Source organism: Dioscorea cayenensis, chromosome 2, assembly GCF_009730915.1.
Source record: "Dioscorea cayenensis subsp. rotundata cultivar TDr96_F1 chromosome 2, TDr96_F1_v2_PseudoChromosome.rev07_lg8_w22 25.fasta, whole genome shotgun sequence".
Classification (NCBI taxonomy): Eukaryota; Viridiplantae; Streptophyta; class Magnoliopsida; order Dioscoreales; family Dioscoreaceae; genus Dioscorea; species Dioscorea cayenensis.
The window spans coordinates 23,129,354-23,149,339 of NC_052472.1; the positions used below are offsets into that span (position 1 = coordinate 23,129,354).

Here is a 19,986-nt window from a genome sequence, read left to right on the forward strand (position 1 = left end):
TGTTTGATGTTTAATGAACAACACAAAATAAAATTTGATACAAAAAATAAAATTACTCATAATACTTTTGGTTCTATTATAATGGGCGTCATGCGGCGGTAGCTGGGCGATGGTGGTGGTGGGATAATGTCCATGGTAGTTAGTGACTCACCAAAGATGATGGCCGGACGACATTGGTGACTGACCGATGGCAATCATTAGTGACTGATGGTTTGTCTATGATAATTACCGGTGATTAACTGGCATCGGTGAATACTAATTAACGGAGATGGATGGTGGACAAAATAGCACTGTAATTTTTTATTTTACTAAAGAATAATAATATCTTTTAGTTATCATGCTTCTCACTTGAATTCTTGTACTATGGTTTTGATAGAATGCAAACAGAGATTGTGTAGAAAGCTTTTTAAAGCACAAAACTTAAAATACATCATTACACATAACTGTGGGACTTATTTTCTTGTTTAATAATTAATATACAAATGAGTTATGAGGTGGTTTGCATGTGTTTCATGCCCCTTGACTCAAGTCACTGACTTGGAATGATATATCATACAAAATATTTCCACCTTTTTATATCCAACTGATGAAGCCTCACACACTAATAATTGTCTTTCTTTTTGAAAACTTTGAGCTTGATAAAGCTTAATAAAGCTTTGGTATAATTCACGAGTTGCACTATTTGCAAAGAGGAGATGAGATGGTCATGGAGAATTAAATTACTTATATACCCCCCCTTATGAAAACAGGTGTAGTTTTTAGGCTAGGCCACTAGAAGAGCAATAAATTCTTTGAAAAGACATAGTGCAATGTCTCACATCAATGTAAAAATCACATGAGTCGTAGTGAAAAACAAATAAAAAACATTTTTTGTTCATGTGAAAGCGAGCTGGTTTTAAGAAGAGTCAGAAGACCATGGGAACCAAACAGCGTACGCAATTGTAACATCAATTCCAATGCTGATGAATTTATCTCTTGATTTCTTAACTGAAGCCATCTTCAAAATTCAATCTTGCAACAGAAATCATTGTTCAACAGCAGAACATGTGTTTTCCCACTTTCTCATTCAGTAGGAAGAAACAATGAATTAGAACATTAACAATTTGCTGATAAAATTTTTAAGTAGGTAAAACAAACAATCAGCAAGTTAGAATGAGAATCTGCAACCATTTCCATCTAAGAATTGATCAGTGTGCCATCCTCTGGTTTTCAGCTCAGATAGAAGCATTGGAAAAATTGTTTCCATCTTGGCATAGGCAGACATCATAACAGTCTGGGACTGGGTGTTTGATTTCTCCAAATCTGCGGCCGCAAAAGCCGCAACCAACCAGCCTCGTAATGCATCTTCTCCTGTCGCATTGTGCTCGAGGATCATACAAGTTTTCTTGCCTTTATGACTGATTAGAAACTTCTCGTCGGGGAATATTTCTTTAAGCTCTTTGAGCTTCGAAAAATTCTGCATGACATTGCGCAATGGAAGCCCAACTTTGACGTTTCCGGCTTCCTCTATTATGCGATCGGGAAATAGAAGATTCTCTCTGTATCTTAAGTCAGCAGGACTTGATATTCTACCTGTCTTGACAAAATTGGCTACAATCATCGCTGTTCTTTGAGGATTCAATGTGTTAACTGGAGCTGCTCGCATTTCTTCTGTCACACTATAAATATGTATTGCAGAAAGTAGAGGCGCAACTAGCAACTGCAAGAACATAAAAGGATGTTTATTAGCAATTCTAGTTGGGGCTACAACACAAGCAACCAATTCAAGGCTTAAATACAACTATGGGCAGTTACATGGGAACACAATATCTACTTTATGTATCCACACACACACGCGCGCGCGAGACAGTGGTTCTAAAGGTAACACATCAGTCATTTATGGCATAATGTGCTTTGCAAATTTTGCGAGTGACTCTCAAAGTCAATTGTTAGGTACTTTGCCACTTAAATTTTGCAAATGCTAGAGAACTAATCCTCTCATATAAATGAAATGTATACTGCTGTCCATCCAAGGTGCCACTGCAACCTACATTGTATAATTAGCCTATTGAAAAAGAATGGTTCTATAAAACGTTCACCATCAATATGCTAACATCATGAATCAGCCACAAGCAGAGCAGGACTAACCTACTCATCAGGAAGCGCATATAAAATAGAACTGTGCTCACTATCTACTGACAAATCCTACAAAAGGTCATGCAAGGAGTAGGGCATCTTATGGAAGACGCAATGGGCCCATGAGTCATGGAGGGATGTGGCCTTTCCCATTGAAATTTTGAAATGATAAAATTTATAAGATAATGAAACATACTTTCTGCCAAAAATGCTTCTTTAGTGAATCGGATTTAAGCATTGAACAAACTCCTAGCATGGTCCCATTTAGCCATGGATTTTATAAGATTTCCGCTTCACTGAGTGTATTCATTTTTAACAGAAATGATTCAGATAGATGCATACCTTTCCTTGAAGTGATGAACAAACTGTGGATGCTAATTGAATGCCTACTCCCATTCCAACAACATTAAACAATGTTGAGATGGCCTCCCCTTTGGCAAATAAGTCACTGAGATTTCCCTCTTTAGCAAAAGAAGAATATATTGGCAACCTCGTTGCTCTTGCTGCAACAACTGCCATTCCCTGAAATTCACTTTCCAGAAATAGTTATGCGGTTTATGCCAGGAGAAAATTGAAGACAAGAATTATGACATATTAAACTTTCATGAACTCAAACAATATCTGATGTTCAATAAAGCCACTTATTGTCTAAACTAGACACTGTAAAAGTTTGTGTTTCAAGTGTAGAGATGCACCCCACTCCATGTAAACAACAACAACAACAATGCAGAATATTACTGCATATACCTTTGCAAAGTTGCCCAAACCAGCCACTTCTAGAAAGAGGTTGGGGCATAATGGTGAAAGGACCTCCAATCCCGTACCAAGATCGTAGAGAACATCAGCTATAAGGTAATAACAAGTTCTGGATTAGGATGTCAGTAAAATTGATGGGAATAAACTTCAAATTTCTTAAACTAGAAATAATAAATGAAAGCTACACAAGAATTTATATCTTGTTGGATGAAAGTCAATAGAATGCTCACCCAGTATCCTCCAACTCTTTGGCTCTGCATCCATTCTTGCACCCATACTACTGCATATTAGTTTTCCAGCATGTTGCATGCCATCTTTTAAAATCTATTCAGATGGAAGTAAAGTAAGGCAATGGCCAAGGTAGAATGGTTTGAGTATGTAATGGGATGCAATCTCACCCAGCTTACTGCAGTTGCTTGTGCGGGGGTAGGTCGCAAGCCTGCAGCAAATAGAAGAGACTGCACAATAGTAGAAATATCAAGAAGCAAGAGAAGACTTGGTCGCATTCCAAGTGCATATCTCAAAGGCATGGCAATAAAGCAACAATTGACATATCTTTGAATTATGTGTTTCTGATGTTATAGCCAAACATCTTTGAAGCAAAAAAGAACTCATGAGAATACCTGAGTTGAGAGAACAGAAAGTGCAGCACTGGAAAAATGTTGCAAAGCTCGAAACTGCGTGTAGGTCAGATAGCCCTCATTTACACTGCAAGATAGATAATATTTAAAAGAACAGTAATACAAATAGCTTCCTGAACTGCCTATAATGGTTTTCCTAAAAAAACACATAAAGCAAAAGCTTGCCTGTAAGGGTATCCCAATGGGAAAAATTTATTCAGGAAAGACTCCACCACCCTCTGGACTACTGGCCGGGAATCTGTGAGCACCTTCACCTACAGTCAAACTATTATTCAAGTCAGACGAACAAAAGAAAGGAAGAACCACTCAGCTCAAACTCTCTCCTGCATTCCTCTCCAGAACAAGATGCTAGTTGAATAATAACATTCTGAATACAAAAGAGCCTAACTTTTCTGATTTAAGGTATTTTACTATATCAAAAATCTACTAATAACAATAAATTACAATTCCTTCCACTGTAAACCATTTAGCATGACTGGCTTCACACCTTATTAAATTAAAAAGACATATTTTAAAACCTCAAGCTCTCCAAAAAAAGGGACTATGTTCACTTCCTCTAATTTATCCACAATGGAGTAACCAACCAAATTTCTAAAGAACTATAATGACAAAGTTTTGGCCTGCTTTCTCTTAGATTTGTTTGAAGATAAAGTAATACCAAGGAATGAAAGTATAAAATCCTACGACACATTTCAACTTAACTTCTAAAACTGACAACATGAAAACCAAAATGAATGGTATTCCCATTAGTCCAGGGCAATAACTGTGAACTGAGTATTAGCTAATAAACTACGGTTGTAATCATGTTGGTTATTCCCTCTGTCTCTCTCTCCCAACAACCAACAAGATAAAGCATAGCAAACAAAAGAGCAGTCTTTTCATAGAAAAGCACAATCACAACATCATGTACTCAAAGAACAAAATCATTGAATAGAAATAGATTAAACTGCATATAAATCATGAATTAAAGGTTCAAACTCCAAAATCAACATAATTAGAACATCAGAGCCAGTGAGAAAAGAGAGGTAAAGGGAAAGAAACAAACCGAGAGGTGGCCATCGGCATCGAAGCGGCAGAGATGAGATACAGAATCAGAGGTCTCTACCCAGAAATCCGGTCGCCGGAGCTCCTCTCTCTGTTGCTCCTTCCTCTTCCGCCCCTTCAGCCGGTCCTGCCAATGAAAACACCATGCTTGAATTCCAAATAGAATAGGATGCAATCCAGATCATGGTAGTGGAGATCATGCAAGCATACGAGGATGCAATCCATGAGTAGCTCCTTGTGAGAGCTCCAATGGCGGCAAAGGCTTTGTCCCGAGCGAGACCTTGAAATGGAGAGCGGCGAGCGGTGAACTGGGAAGGGTCTATCGAAGTGGAGGGGAGTTTTACAAAATAGTCCTCAGAAAATTTATATAATTACATTTAAACTTTACAAAAATGTCTTTATTTTTACTTTTATACATTACCATCGTAAACTAAGGGTGTGTTTTTTTGACAGGATATAAAACTACATGTAATTGTAATTACAAAAAAACTTCAAAATCTGGTGTTTGTTTAGTTGGATTTGAGAATTTGAAAGTAGTTAGAAATGCTGTAGATGGATTTGGTTGGTTTTCAAACTACGTCCAAATCGGCCATAGAAAATCACGTGAGACTTTCTAATAAATTTATATATAAATAAAATAAAAATAAAATCATGATATTATTTTATCTTAATAATAAATGGTTACTATTATATTTTTATCAATATAAAAAATTATAAATAGTGTAATATATTTTTTATAATTATAAAAAATAACAATAATTTGTAATGAAGACATAAATTTATATTAAATTAAGCAATTATATGCATAATTATTTTGGTTACTATTAATAACAATTAATTGTGTATTTATAATTAATTAAATTTAATAATGACCAAGGTGGAGTATCCTTAGCAAGGGTGTTTATATCGTACAAATACATCCAACCAAACACATGTTTTCAAAATCGAGATTTACAAATCCTCCCAAACAAATACAAAATTTTGAAATCCAACATTTTCAATTACAGTCAACCAAACACCAAAATTTGACTCTCCTGCATTTTCAACTCCAGAAATTACAACTACACTGTGATTGAAAATCTACTGTATTTTCAACTATATCTAACCAAACACTACTTAAGCGTAGTTAGAAGTTCTTTGAGAAACAAACTAGCGAAGAGTGAATTTCCAATTCATGTGGAGGGTTGAGACGGTTGATTTGCCTCATTTTATTTTTCCTGTTAGTTTGTATATGTTTTATTTCACTTCTTGTGGTTAGAGTTTGTATGTTATCTTTCCACTTCATGTTTTGTCTTGTAGTTTTTGTGTACTGTGGTTTTTACAGGTATGGTTTTATTTATTATTATTATTTTTTTTTGATAAAAGTGGTTTATATTATAAAAGAAAGAGATTATAGTAACACAACGGAGAAAAAGACAACAAACAAAGAATGGTTTAACTATTTTGAATTTCTATATTTTTATCATGTGTTTTCCTCTTTTCTTTTTGTTGTATGTTATGAATATCCACTTCATGTTTTGTTTTTACATTATGTATTTCGCTTTTTCTTTTTCTCTTTTATATTATGATTTATTGAACTAAATCAAATTCTAATTAAGAGTTTAACATGATCCAACACAATTAATAAAATCAAAATCAAAATTTAATTTTAACTCCATAAGTTTGTTTAAGGCAATTAGTCAAGTTGAGACGTGACTTTTGCACTAATTCGCAATTAAAATTCTATTATTAATATCAGGATAGAGCCACAGTAATTAAGCGCTTTCAGAAAATAACCTCTTCTTCTTTATAGCATGAGGAGGTCTAAGTAACTCAATTTTTCATAATAAGATGTGTGTATATATATATATTTTTATGGGTCTCTAAATGAAATTATAAATCTTTTATTTTGTTTAATTTTATGTTATTTCAATACAGTTTAAATATATGTTGAGGTTTGAACAGAACAACATCTGGTTTAATAACAAATCGGCGGATGCCAATTTCAATTAGAAGATGATAAATATTTGTGAATGGCCAACTTCCCCTTGGTTAGCTATATATATATATATATATTATATAAAGTGGATTAAACCATTAATATTTATAGTATTCACCATAACAACATTAACTCCCTGATTAGCTATCCATATTATTTATAAAAGATCACACAAGATAACTGAACACAAACTTACCTTTAATTTTGAGCTTTAATTGAATTTAATAAAAGCTCAAAATTTTAAATTAAATCCAAAGCAACTTATTATTAAATCAATTAAAAACTCAATGCGTGACATATATCATCATCCCTAAAAACTCGGCACGATCATCCACCCAACTCATTTAATAAGTAACCAAAAACCATACTAAAACAAGCAGCAAAATTCAATTATCAATTTCTCTTTTTCCTCTCATTTAAAAAACCAACCAAAACTAAACAAAACATCCCCAGGTATTCACAAACTTGGCACATAGCTCACATTCATAATATATATTATATAATAATAATAATAATAATATATACATATAACTGGATACGATCACCGCTCAGGTGAGATGAAGCGCGCCACCGCCGCCAACAATCCAGTGATGCCCTACAATCAAAATCAAAATCAAAAAGCTCAAACGTCTCGTTATTCTCTTCGCCCCAAAATTTGAATCAAAAAAAAATTTCAAAATTTAGAGAGACTCACGAAGGACTTGATCGGCGGAGAGCCGACGGGAAGCATCACGGCAGAGCATCCGGCGGATGAGATCCTTGGCTGCCGTCGACACCGACGAGAAGATCCGTCTGGGGAACCGGAGATTCCCTCTCATCACTGCCTCGAAGATCTCCGTTGCTGTCTCGCCGTAGAATGGTGGAATCCCACCCAACATCAGGTACAATATCACCCCAGCGCTCCAGACATCCACCTTCTCCCCGTACTCTCTCCCCTCCACCACCTCCGGCGCGACGTAGTACGGCGTGCCCACAACCCCACTCATCGTCATCCCCTTCCCGAAACACTCCGCCGAGCCGAAATCCACAAGCCGGAGCCGTCCCAGCGAGTCAAACATTACATTGTCTGGCTTCACATCCCGGTGAGCGATCCCACGCTGATGGCAAGCATTTAGGGCTTCCATCAACTGAGAGATGATCGCAGCCGCCTCCGGCTCAGGGATCGGGCCTCCCCGGCCGGAGATCCGTTCAAAGAGATCAGGACCGGGGAGAAGATCAAGCACAAGATGGATCGATGACTCGTCCTCGTAGACAGCGTGAATCTGGACGACGTGTGGGTTCCCGGCGGCGGCGAGGAGAGTGATCTTCGCTTCACGCTCGACGAGTTGGCGATCGGTGGGATCAGTGAGTTGGGTCTTGTCGATCGTCTTCACGGCCAATGCCTCGCCGGAATCCGCCGCAAAGCACCGGAAAACGGCGCCGAATCGCCCCCGTCCGATCTCCTCTCCGATCTCGTAATCCCTCTTCAACCCTTCGCTCATTTCTCTTTCTTTCCCTTTCTTTCTCTCTCTCTCTCTCTCTCTAGAGTATTAACAGGGATTGCCAGGATCTTTCGGGATATTCCGTTTCAGTGTTTTTTAACACGTGGACGATCCGATGGTGTTCCACCGCTACAAATGGACGGTTAGATGAGTAGGACTGTTCAGATACTGCGTCGAGATCGTAAACCGAATCGAATTAATTCTACGGTTGATTAGAGCCCTCGTTGGTGTGGCCCGCTTGTTATGGCCGTTGGATAAGGTGATCTCAGCCGCTATAAAGGTATGAAAAATGGCCCCCTTCTTGCCTTTGAGAACAACGCATCCTCTCTGTATATATATATATATATATATATTTTTATTTTTATTTTTATGAAAGCGATTGATGTTGTATACATCAGCGCATGCGTATAAATTAAAAATTGATAGCAATTATATACATAAGCAAATACGTATTATTTAAAAATTGATCGTCCAGTCTCGTACTCTCTCAACTTTAAATATATATATTTTTTTAATTTCAGTATTATTGATTTATTAATTTTATTGTTTATTTTATTAACTTAAGGTTTTAGGATTGATATGAATTATTGATGCATCTTTGTGGACAATCTCCTAAATTTTATTTAGTTTAATCAAATGAAAGTTGATTTATAAAAAATATATAAAACAAAATTAATTCACAGTAATTATTATTTTATTTAACTATAATCTCACACTCATTACAACACATGCATATGCTTTTACTTGTAATGCTTATTTTTGCATTTATTCTCTGAATTAGTGGGGAAAAAAATGAATGTTTTTAATTTATTTTCTTAGTCCTTTGTTTATACTTAAAAATTGAACCATCCTTGTGAGTTTAAGAACACAATTAATACAGACATGTAAAGATAAGCTATTATATTAGTTATGAATCATGATAGATGGTTCCCATTGTTTTCTTGGCTAAACTAGCTACGGTTTTTATTAAAAGATTGTGAACAAAGTACAAGTCCAGCTTTAACATGTTTTTATTATTTGGTTATTTTGTCAACTAATGGAACATGATTTGATATTCTCTCATTTTACATTAAAAAAAAAGTTTTGAGTAGAAAAATCAGAACCATGGTCCATGCCAAACTTTTTGTATGGTTTGGAATCAATGCATATGGTTAGATTTCCAGAAGCTTCCAAGTTTTTGACTCTAATAGTCTAATGTTACAAATAAAAAAAGATTAATAACCGGATGAAATATGAATTATGCTAAACAGAGAGTAATAGAGGATCATTTAACAAAAGATATAATATTATAGAATAGATTTAAGTATAAGATATAATTAAGGTCGTAGAAGCTTGTGTATAATAAATAATGCAGGTAATTAAGACTAATGGTATTAAACTAATGTATTTTTCTTGTTACACGTGACAGACATGTGAAGCTTTGGAAGGTTTTGCTGGCTTTTTCTCTCAGGTATTATTTATACGTTAGTCTGGTTATCAGGCTCCTTTTTTTTTTTTAAAGAAAAATTTGGACTTTTCTTTTTGGGAAGTGGAATTTTAATAGGTGACCTGTTCTCTCTTGGAATAAGTGATGTGTAGGTCTTTTTAACTAGCTATCAATTGATATTTTAATCTTTATAAAAGAAAATTCAAAGTTGGTGGTCATAGACTCATAGTACAAGAGATTTTTTCAACAAGTTTTGAATAAGTAAGGATTGCAGAAAAATATACAGCATCTGATTAGCATATTCTTTTTGAAGTCAGTTTTAAATGTCTTACAAGTATCAGACTAATCCAAAAGTGTTATATTTCAATTTAGTTTGCTTAATTTTTCCTCTTTCTTAGGTTGGATTGGGCTTTTTGTCAAAACACATAAATGTTACTTCAGCTATGACATCACTCTGTGAACCTTTTAATTTTAATGAATGTGATATATATATAAAATAAAAAATAAAAATAAAACCATGTATAACTTGTTAAAACTCCAACCTCACATATTAGCATTTTTCATGGCAACATGACTTGCATTTGTCTTAATTGATAGATATTGTTAGCTTTGTTTTGTGGCATCCACTAATCAAAATCTATATGTCATCTTTTTGTCTTGTATTTTCTATAAGGGGTACACCATGCTTTCATGCCTTATCTCCTAATCTCTCAATATGAACCAAGTGTTCAATGCTCACATGATATTGTCTCCTCTCTTGCAATCCTCTTCTTTCCCTTTTGCCAAATGTTTAATTGACTCTTCCCTGTTTCTGAGAGTCATTGTTGTTAAATACAAATTAAACATATTATATAGATTTAATTCAAACCAAAAGCTTAAGGAGATAGGATAAAAATACATTCAAATGTATATTTTTTAAATTAGCCAATGTAATAATAATTACTAGTGAATGAAAGTAGTATATTTTCTGGAAAAGTGAATGTACTGGATCCCACATTAAACAACATTTGTTATTCTTCTTGCTTTTCTTTTGGTGATTAGTGACTAGCTAAATGAGTGGTTTGAGAGAAAGCTAGTTTAGCTTTATCATTATCCACTGGATCCCACACACTAAACCTTATCATCATTTCTATTGTTTTGTTTCTTTTTAGTGATCATCACACAATTAATTGTGTTATATCATTATCCACTATCAAAATTTGCATTTGAAGAACAATTAGCTTTTGTTTGCTTTATCCCCTTTTACTGTTTATGTGGGTGGTGGAAACACCTTCAGCAAGTCATTGTCTGCTAAAGTTCAACACATATGAAAATGCAAGGAAGTTTCATCAGAAATTTATTTATTTATTTATTTATTTGTGCTTAATTAATTTCTGTATTGCAGCAAATGCAGAAAATCCAAATGGTAATACACAAACAAGTGATGGTTTGATGCATGAATGCTGCAGACATTATAACTCAAAGGTCCATTAATCCAGGTACACACTGTATAACTCTGACATCATTAATTCAATAGACATAATATATACATAATAATATTACCAGAGACATGCAAGGAACATGATAAATGTTCAATAAAGCAATTGCAATTCAAAGACCTCATGTCTTTAGTCTAAGCAGTACATTCAATTGTCAGATTTCAAAGTTGTGCTGTTTTGTGTACTCTTTGATTCCATTCCACCTTTGAAAAAGATTAAAGTCCGCACATGCAGCTCTTCAGTCAATAAGTTCGGTAGGGGCATGATATGCAGTGATACAGATCAAAAGAAATTAAGGAATGTAATTTAGTTACTTAATTTAATTTGATCACCATCTAATCCCAATAGATTAGGCAATACATCCTTTTCAAGGATGAGTTAAAAAATTAACCGCTAGCGTTGGATTCTTTTTCGGTGGAGAATCTAGGTTCTAGTTTGGCGTATGGGATATAATAGTGCTTGTTTATATATATAGTCCATATGGCATCATTCCAAGTGTCAAAGGTATAGTGTTTTGTTAGTTTGTGATAATTTAAAAATGAAAGATTCATTCAATAAGCAAGAGCAATGGTGCATTTTATATACGCTATGATTGGGAGTGGGAGGTGTGTTTGTTTATTAAGTTAACATTTTTTTTTATTCATTGTGTCCACATAGAAGTGGTCTCTTCTTGCTTGTTGGACAAGTTAAAGAGATTTAAATATTTAGGTGTAGAGAGTGTCTCGTGTTGCGTATGGAACGGTGATGGTTTAAATTTTTATTAAATAAATTAACTCATAAATGATATCACAATTAATTCACATGTTATAAAGACAAGTATTTGTTGTCATTTTAAAAAAACAACACAATAAAAAGGATGAATCAGAAGGTTTTTGTTTTATTTTAATTTCCGTAGTTTAAAAGGAGATGATGAGGACATGTGTGTGGAAAAGAAGAGCATCTTAAAACAAAGTTCAAGTGTGCAACGTGTTATCTCATTTAATCAAGGTGTCAGAGTGGTTTTGGTTTTGCTTGTTTTTTTGTATCACCTGGTTCTAATTATTGGAGGTTCTGAGTGATCACTGGCCCCACTTGTGGTTAATTTACATAAAGGTGAATGAAAACTATATAAGGAGTAAGAGCAAACTAAGGTCTTAATGGTCCTTCATTCATGCAAGCGTGACTAGATAAGGCATGCAATGATCCTTTCTCTTTCTCAAATTAAATAATGCAATAATGCAAAGTGCTTCTCATTCTCATCACTGACAGCTGAAAAATGATAACTTTATTTTCTAATTCTAACTCATTAAAGTGGCCCCCTTGATTCCACCCAACTTAACATACACGCTCAACAGAGTTTGTTTCCATTTAGCTTTCTTTCTTGTGGGTAAAGTTTTTGGTAGGGCTTTTTCTCATTCTTTTTTGTTTAAAGTTTTAATTTTAAATTAGAAATAATTATTTAATTTTAATTTTAATTTATTGAGTGGTTATTTAAGAGATTCTAATTTTATTTTTTTATGATATAGATACCAAAATTTTTTTATAATTTCTTCTTTGTAAAGGACGTGAGCGCCCCACTGTCATTTTCTGTAGTTGTACTTTTGTTGTTGTTCTCTGTTGTTATTGTTTGTACTTTCACTGTTTGTTTCGTACCACAGCTAGTGATAGATTGTCTTTCTTCTTTTTAACGATCGTGGTTTCCCACTTTTTCAAAAAAAAAAAAAAAATTTATCAACACATACATCACACATTGTTTGTTTATCTAGTAATTTCATTTTATTTTCTGATAGAAAATTTTCAATATTAAACTGAATTCTTTCAAGTGATCCCCTAAAAAAACAAAATTAAAAATAAAAAAAAGCATAATGTTCTATAAAAAAAAATTACTGTTATTTTAGACAATGAAAGTTATCTCACTCTAGTACTCTAAATTTTAATAATCCATATATTTACTCCATTCCAAACTTATTTAATTATAATAAAAAAAGATATATATCACACCAGGTTGATGATTATTTCTTTGAGTGCACTCAAACCCAAAAAAACAATGAATTTTAAAATTTTAAAACGTAAAAGAGAAACGAAAAGAGAGATTCCTTATCAAAAAACCGGCATAACACTCTGTAGCTTTGATAGTTGGTTGAACCTATCTATCTATTTATTATATTTATCTCACTCTCTTCTCATCAAATTCCATAAAGTCTCATCACGTGACCATGTTCCCCACTTTGCCCCCACTATCATGTGACCCTCCAACTCTCCACGTGTCACCACAGCCTTTCATCCCTTTCCCGAGTCCGAGTCGTACATCAATTCCCGTCCGGACTCAAGTCCGACTCATCTCCGTACAATTTTTTTATAAATCAAACCCCATCCACCGTTGATTCAAAATCATAGACATATCTGACCGTCCACGTGGCAAAGCATTAAAGAAGGAATATCCCATAGATATCCCCTTGAAGTTGAACCTAATAACGTCTATAAAACACGGCGGTGAGGTCTCGAAAAAAGCCAAGAAAAAGACAACCAAAAAGAGAGCGATGAGCGAAGCTCTGAAGGCGGACTACGAGATCGGAGCGGAGATCGGACGTGGGCGGTTCGGTGCCGTGTTCCACTGCTACTCGGTCACCTCCGGCGAGCCCTTCGCCGTCAAGACCATCGACAAGACCCTCCTCACCGACTCCACTGACCGTCAGCTCGTCGATCGTGAGGCCAAGATCACTCTTCTCGCCGCTGCTGGAAACCCCCATGTTGTTCAGATCTATGCTGTATATGAGGATGACTCATCGATCCATCTCGTTCTTGATCTTCTCCCTGGTCCCGATCTCTTCGAACGGATCTCCGGCCGTGGGAAGCCCGATGCCTGAACCAGAGGCGGCTGCGATCATCGCTCAGTTGATGGAAGCCCTACATGCTTGCCATCAGCGCGGGGTCGCTCACCGGGATGTCAAGCCGGACAACGTGATGTTCGACTCGCGGGGGAGACTACGCCTGGTGGATTTCGGCTCCGCCGAGTGCTTTGGTGAGGGGAGGCCGATGAGAGGCGTTGTCGGCACGCCGTACTACGTTGCGCCGGAGGTGGTGGCTGGGAGGGAGTACGGGGAGAAGGTCGATGTCTGGAGTGCCGGAGTGATCCTCTACATGATGCTGGGCGGGATCCCACCGTTCTACGGCGAGACGGCAGTGGATATCTTTGAGGCGGTGCTAAGAGGGTAATCTCCGGTTCCCAACCCGGATATTCTCATCGGTCTCGCCGGCGGCGAAGGATCTCATGCGCCGGATGATCTGCCGGGACCCTTCTCGCCGCTTCTCCGCTGATCAAGTTCTTCGTAAGTACATCTAAAATCTATGAACTTTTTCTTGGTTTTGATTCAATTTTTGGGGAGATTGATGATGAAATTGGGTTTCTGATTGTGACTTTAGGGCATTCTTGGATCGTTGGCGGCGGAGGCGCGCTTCATCTCACCTGAGCGGTGACCGGATCCAGAAGTCGTATATATGTACATACATACATACGTATATATATATGTATATACGACTACTTTAACTGTGTGCATATGTTGTGAGAGTATTTTAATTTTTGTTTTTATTTTTGTTTTTTGGAGTTTTGTAAAAATAGCTTTTTTTTTGTAAGCGGGGGTTTTCATAGTATACATGAAAGAAGAGTATATTAATAAAAGACTTTTATTTTATTTTATTTTATTTTTTCTGTGATTTTATTTATTTATTTAAGTAAATTTATTGGATTAGTGGTTCCAAAGACATGGGCATGGAGAGATATATTCTTGGGTTTATACTTGATGCTCTCTTTGCTTGGCTTCTAAGCAACAAAGGAAGAGTTTGGAGAGAAGATTTATTCTTATGCCTTTTTTAAACGTTTTCTTTTTTGCAAAGTACTTGTGAACAACTGGAAATTTTTCAAAACTATTGGAATATATGTCATCATCATTTTTAAAATAAACTTTTTCTAATTTTACATTTTGTGGTTGGAATTTATTTTAAGTTATATATATATTTTTTCATGATATATATATTTTGAAAGAGGAATTAGATATGAACCAGATTTTTTTTTTTTTTAAAAAAATTGTGGGAGGTGTTATTCAGGAGCTCAGTATTCAATTTAACAAAATAAAAGTTAGTTTGCAGATGCTTGAATTGTAGTATATGACTTAGAATAATAAACTCTTTTAAACCAAGCCTTGAATTTTGTGATTGTGATTGAAATGCTTTTTCAAATTGATACTCTGCCTTAAATTTAGTTATTTATTTATTTATTTATTTATTAAGATGTAAATAAGTTGCTAAAAGAAGATGAATTTTGTGGTTTGCAGTTGGGGAGGAAATGAAATATCACTGCTCTTTTGATAGGGTGATTACCTGTCTTAATTGTACAACATATAATTATATAACAGAAATAAATTATCACAGTATAAAAATATTATAATACTAAATTTTTTAAAATGAAATTAATGTTTACTTGGAGTGGTTTACTAAATTGACATTGTTCTAGCTAATTATCATATTAGATTTAATGTAAGATTATCTTTAAATAACAATAATAGTTTTAATAATAAATACTCCGTTCGTTTTTATTTGTCACATTTATTTAATTCACATCTATTAAGAAAAAAATTGAGTTAAAGTTAGTTGGTTATTTATATTTTATAAAAAATCCATTACTTTCCAAATACTACCCTATTTAAAACCTCACTAGTGGAGTATATAATTTAATACTTAGTTGATTATGATTTATTTGTACAAGTATATTAAATTAAAAGATAAATTTAGAAATTTTTTTAATGCTGCATCAAAGTTTCTAATGTGACAAGTAAAAAAAGAACACAGAAGAGTTCTACAAGGTGACAACTAAAAAGTAGTGGAAAGAGTAACAATTAACAAATATAGACTCTTTTGATAAATATAGAATGTTAAATATATTTCATTTAGCAAAGCCCACTTATTTGAATCAAGCCCAACTCAAGCTTAAATTTAGATGGCCCAAGTTTATTCAAATTTGACTCATTTATATCTTGGTATCTCTCTTTTCTTCAAGGTTTACTCAAGATTATAATACCTATGAAACTGTGTCTTATCTTCACATCAAAATTAGGTTGTGGAATTACTCAATAAGCAAGTAGCGCATGATATTAATATTCAGCAAGGGACCCACATCACCTCCTCATAAACAAATTGCCAAAGCCAGTTTTCTTTTCTTTGATAAAAATGGATGTATTTCATGGAAGACAAGATTTGTAGTCTCATTTCTTAATGAAAGAAACAAAATTGTTATGTCCAACTCTTCACTTATAAATGGTCACAACTGATAATGTAGTTTATCCAATATATATATATATTTTAAATTTGTAGTTTTAGTAAAACATTTTCCTACTACTAGTCGATGAGTATTAGATTTTTATTTATATATATAAAAGTGGATAAAGCACAACTTTTATTGAAAAAAAAAGAACAAGAGAACAAGACGAACACAAAGAAAATAAAACAACAATACAGAAGAAGAAAACAGTCTAAGGACCTTACCAGGAGTAAGGAAAAAAAAGAAAGGAAAAGACAACAAATAGGTAGAAGAAATTGGGCCGGCTAAGACTTCCTAAAAGAGTCATAGGCCTGCCCAAACTGCAGAAGTATTCTCCCAACTCTTAGTTATTTCTAATTTACATAACTTGATAATAAATATAATAAGCTTAAAGGAAATGTCCTTGTTGCTAGTCAAAATGAAATCATTATATATATATATATATATATATATATATATATATGAGGACCGAAGAACCACCACTAGGGGTGGACATGGGCCGGACTGGGTCGGGTTTGGGCTGGGTTAGACTCAAATTTACAACTCATATATTCATTTGAGTGCTAGGGCTATATCCTACCAGTGTTTTGATCCAAACCCCGACCCATTTGATTATCAGTTAGGCCCTAGAGCCCAACCCGACCCAAAAAATAATTAATTTTTTTTATGAAATAATTGAAATAACTAAATAAAACTACTATTACAACCCCTAAAATTTTTTCAAACATTTAAAAATACAACATGAGTATTATAAATGTTTACTCTTTTTCAAAGTCTATTACTATTATATATATATATATATATAATTATATATATTATAAATAATATATGATATATATATTATTTATTTATTCGGTCGGGTCGGGTCGGGTCGGGTCAAAATTCATCCGACCCAAACCCAGGTCGAAATTAATCGAGTAAAACATTTGAGCACAACCCAGTTTTTTGGGCCAACTTTCTAAACCTAAGCCCTGTATTTTTTGGGCTGGGTTCGGGCCAACCCATGGGTCGCTCGGCCCTATGCCCACCCCTAACCACCACCATCAATACGTTGGGTCTTTACATTGGATTCATCCATCAAGACAATTGGCTTTCTTAGTTCCTGCTTGTGACTTGGCACAAAGGAGGACAACACTCAAGCTCTAATAGTGGTCGCAATGACGAAGGAAGGCGATGGTGGAAGAAGAGAAGAGGGAAGGCACTCGGGAGAGTTTTTTAATTTTGGATCTGGGCTATTGGATCCAAACCCTATAATTAATCTATTCATTTATAAGTTTACATAACTTATTATTTTTTTAAAAATGAATAAACTATAAATACATTACAAAACAAAAAGGACAGAAAATAAAAAGGAACACAGACGAAACATCAACACTAAATAATTTATTTTGAGGTTGAGTCTTTATATATTAAAAATAAGAAAAAAAAAATGGAGAGGTATGGACCATGTAGGGACTATTATTTCACCATAAGAAAACTTTTGGGTCAAATACCAACAAAAAAAAAAATAACTTTTCATAAAATTTTCAGAATAATAATTTTTCCATATATAATATATATTTCATAAAAGATAGCTAAGAGCGTACATTTGTGGCAGGAATTTTATTAAATTATATTTTTTCATGGAATGTATATTTTGAAAGAGGACTTGAATATGAATCAAATATTACTTATGGCTTCTTTGAATTGAATTGAGAGAAGTGATATATATGAATCAGATATTTTCAAAGGGACTTCGCCTTGGCAGTTGTTCTTTATTTCTCTGTGTGTTTTGATGTTTGTATTTGGTTTCGTTTTGAGGTGAGTCTTGTCCCTAATAATTGCTTTAACCTTTGTTTTGACGTATATTGTTTTCTTTCTTATTCTTACTTTTTGTATTTTTAATTGGGTTTGTACTCGTCCGTTTTTTCGTTTATAATAAAACAGTAATTTCTCCACTTTATTAAAAAAAAAAAAAGTTATTCAGGAGCTTAATATTTAATTTAATAAAATAAAAGTTGTTGAAGATGCTTGAATTGTAATATATGAATTAGTATAAACTCTTTTATACCAAGCCTAGAACAATGTGATTGTGATTGTGATTGAAATGGTTTTCAAATTGACACTCTGCCTTAATTTTTTTTTTTTCATTTTAAAAATGTGAAAAGCTGCTAATAGAAATCCAATCTGTGTTTTGACTTTTGAGTGGGGGAGGGGGAATGAAGAAATATTACTACTCTTTTTAGAGGGTGGTTACCTCTCTGCATTGTATTGGATATAATACTAACCTTCAGACTCTCCTGATCATTATATGCTATTCTTTTAAACCAAGTTTAATGTTTAGTTATAGTGGTTTACTAAATTGACATTGTATTTGAATTCTTCTCTTCAATAAATTTATGGTTTATTCAGATTAATAATAAAATAAAAAGAAAACAAACAAACATTGTATTTGAATTGTATTAACTAATGAATTCATGATTTATTTATTGTTTTTTAAATTATACTAACTAATTATCATACTAAATTTGATGTAAGATTATTTTAAAAAATACCAATACTAATACCAATACAAATAATAAATAAAAAGATTAACAAATATAGACTCTTCTGATATATCTTGAATATTAAATATAATTCAGACCGCGAAACACACTTATTTGAATCGGGTCCCAATTCAAACTTAAATTTTGATGGCCCAAGTTTATTTAAATTTGACTCATTTATATCTTGGTATCCCTCAACTCTTTGTAATACTTTTCTTTTAATGCAGTAGTAATTTGGTTGGGATTCAGACTTTTCTCATGTTCCATTATTAATTTGGGAATAATGAGTTCAATCCTTTCTTATTTTGGTGTCAAAAAACAATTAATGTAAATGAGTAAATCTGTTATGCTATTAATGGTGGGGTGGATTTTATTTTATTTTGTTCAGTTACAAGTATTGAACTCACTGTTTTTGAAGTAGGATAGTGGTATTTCATTTTTCTTTTTACTAAAAAAAATCAAGAGTTTAAATGCTATTTATGACTCACTACGAGGTATCAAAAATCTGTTACTGAAATATTTCATCATTATTAGTAGATATTGGTAATAGAATTAATGTTAGATTACCGACAGAATAAAACTTCATATATCCAACTTAGTTTTATTAAATTACCGATAGAATTTTAAGGAATGACAAGATAATATAGTTAAATAGAAATGATAATTTAGCAAAGGAATATTTATATTGCTAGTCAGTTGCTAGAACTTGTCCAAAAAAAATAAAAATAAAAAAATATCTCAAGATTATAATACCCACCATGTAACGCTGCCTTGCATTCACATCAAATTAGGTTGTGAAATCACTAACAAGCAAGTAAAACAGGATATTATTTTTCAATAAAGGACCATGACCGTCATTTCATAAGCAAATAGCCAAAGCAAATTTTCTTTTCTTGAATGAAAGTGGTTAAACTTCATTTTCTATTATTTTTCATTTTCTTTGAAAAGAAAAGTAAACCATGCCATGGAAGACTAGATTTGTAGTCTCATTCCATAATGAGAGACAAAATTGTTATACGTAACTTTTTTTTATATATATATTTAAAGTAGGTAAACCATTAATTTATTGAAGACAGAAGTAGAAAAAAAGCACAGACTTAACACAAAGGCTCTCACTAGAGGTGAAGCATTCTTTAGGTAATTAAAAAACAAACAGGAACAGAAAGGGAAAGGTTAGTAGAAAGGTTGACAAAGTCATCGTCCGGTAACACAGGCCTGCCTAATCTGAACAGTGAGTAACCTACTCTGA

At 33.8% G+C, this 19,986-nt stretch overlaps 3 protein-coding genes and 1 long non-coding RNA gene across 5 annotated transcripts; 2 read left to right on the top strand and 2 right to left on the bottom strand.

The window, feature by feature from the left end:
* Nucleotides 1-978: 978 nt before the first annotated feature.
* LOC120270239 (protein root UVB sensitive 2, chloroplastic) lies at nt 979-4,898 on the bottom strand. The gene is made up of 9 exons (XM_039277263.1): nt 4,767-4,898; nt 4,558-4,683; nt 3,678-3,766; nt 3,495-3,579; nt 3,270-3,329; nt 3,102-3,195; nt 2,863-2,960; nt 2,458-2,637; nt 979-1,699 (listed from the first exon to the last, which is right to left on the bottom strand). Exons 1-9 carry the CDS (start codon nt 4,779-4,781, stop codon nt 1,148-1,150), a joined length of 1,299 nt encoding a protein of 432 aa, XP_039133197.1. The 5' UTR covers nt 4,782-4,898; the 3' UTR covers nt 979-1,147.
* Nucleotides 4,899-6,854: 1,956 nt separating this feature from the next.
* LOC120269321 (phosphoenolpyruvate carboxylase kinase 1-like) lies at nt 6,855-8,063 on the bottom strand. The gene is made up of 2 exons (XM_039276658.1): nt 7,229-8,063; nt 6,855-7,129 (listed from the first exon to the last, which is right to left on the bottom strand). The coding sequence occupies exons 1-2, from the start codon at nt 8,013-8,015 to the stop codon at nt 7,083-7,085; spliced, it is 834 nt and encodes a 277-aa protein (XP_039132592.1). The 5' UTR covers nt 8,016-8,063; the 3' UTR covers nt 6,855-7,082.
* On the top strand, nt 7,877-12,297 carry LOC120269329. 2 transcript variants are annotated; one of them, XR_005539135.1, is made up of 4 exons: nt 7,877-7,988; nt 8,081-8,295; nt 9,424-9,465; nt 10,826-12,297. It is a non-coding gene; the product is annotated as an uncharacterized LOC120269329 (long non-coding RNA). The 2 variants fall into 2 exon arrangements; XR_005539134.1 differs by having other exon boundaries at nt 7,879-7,988; nt 8,106-8,295.
* Nucleotides 12,298-13,386: 1,089 nt separating this feature from the next.
* On the top strand, nt 13,387-14,595 carry LOC120269882 (phosphoenolpyruvate carboxylase kinase 1-like). Its single transcript, XM_039276892.1, is given in 4 exon segments — nt 13,387-13,741; nt 13,743-14,108; nt 14,110-14,227; nt 14,322-14,595. Coding segments are annotated over 4 exon segments (834 nt in total). The 5' UTR covers nt 13,387-13,438; the 3' UTR covers nt 14,369-14,595.
* Nucleotides 14,596-19,986: the final 5,391 nt, after the last annotated feature.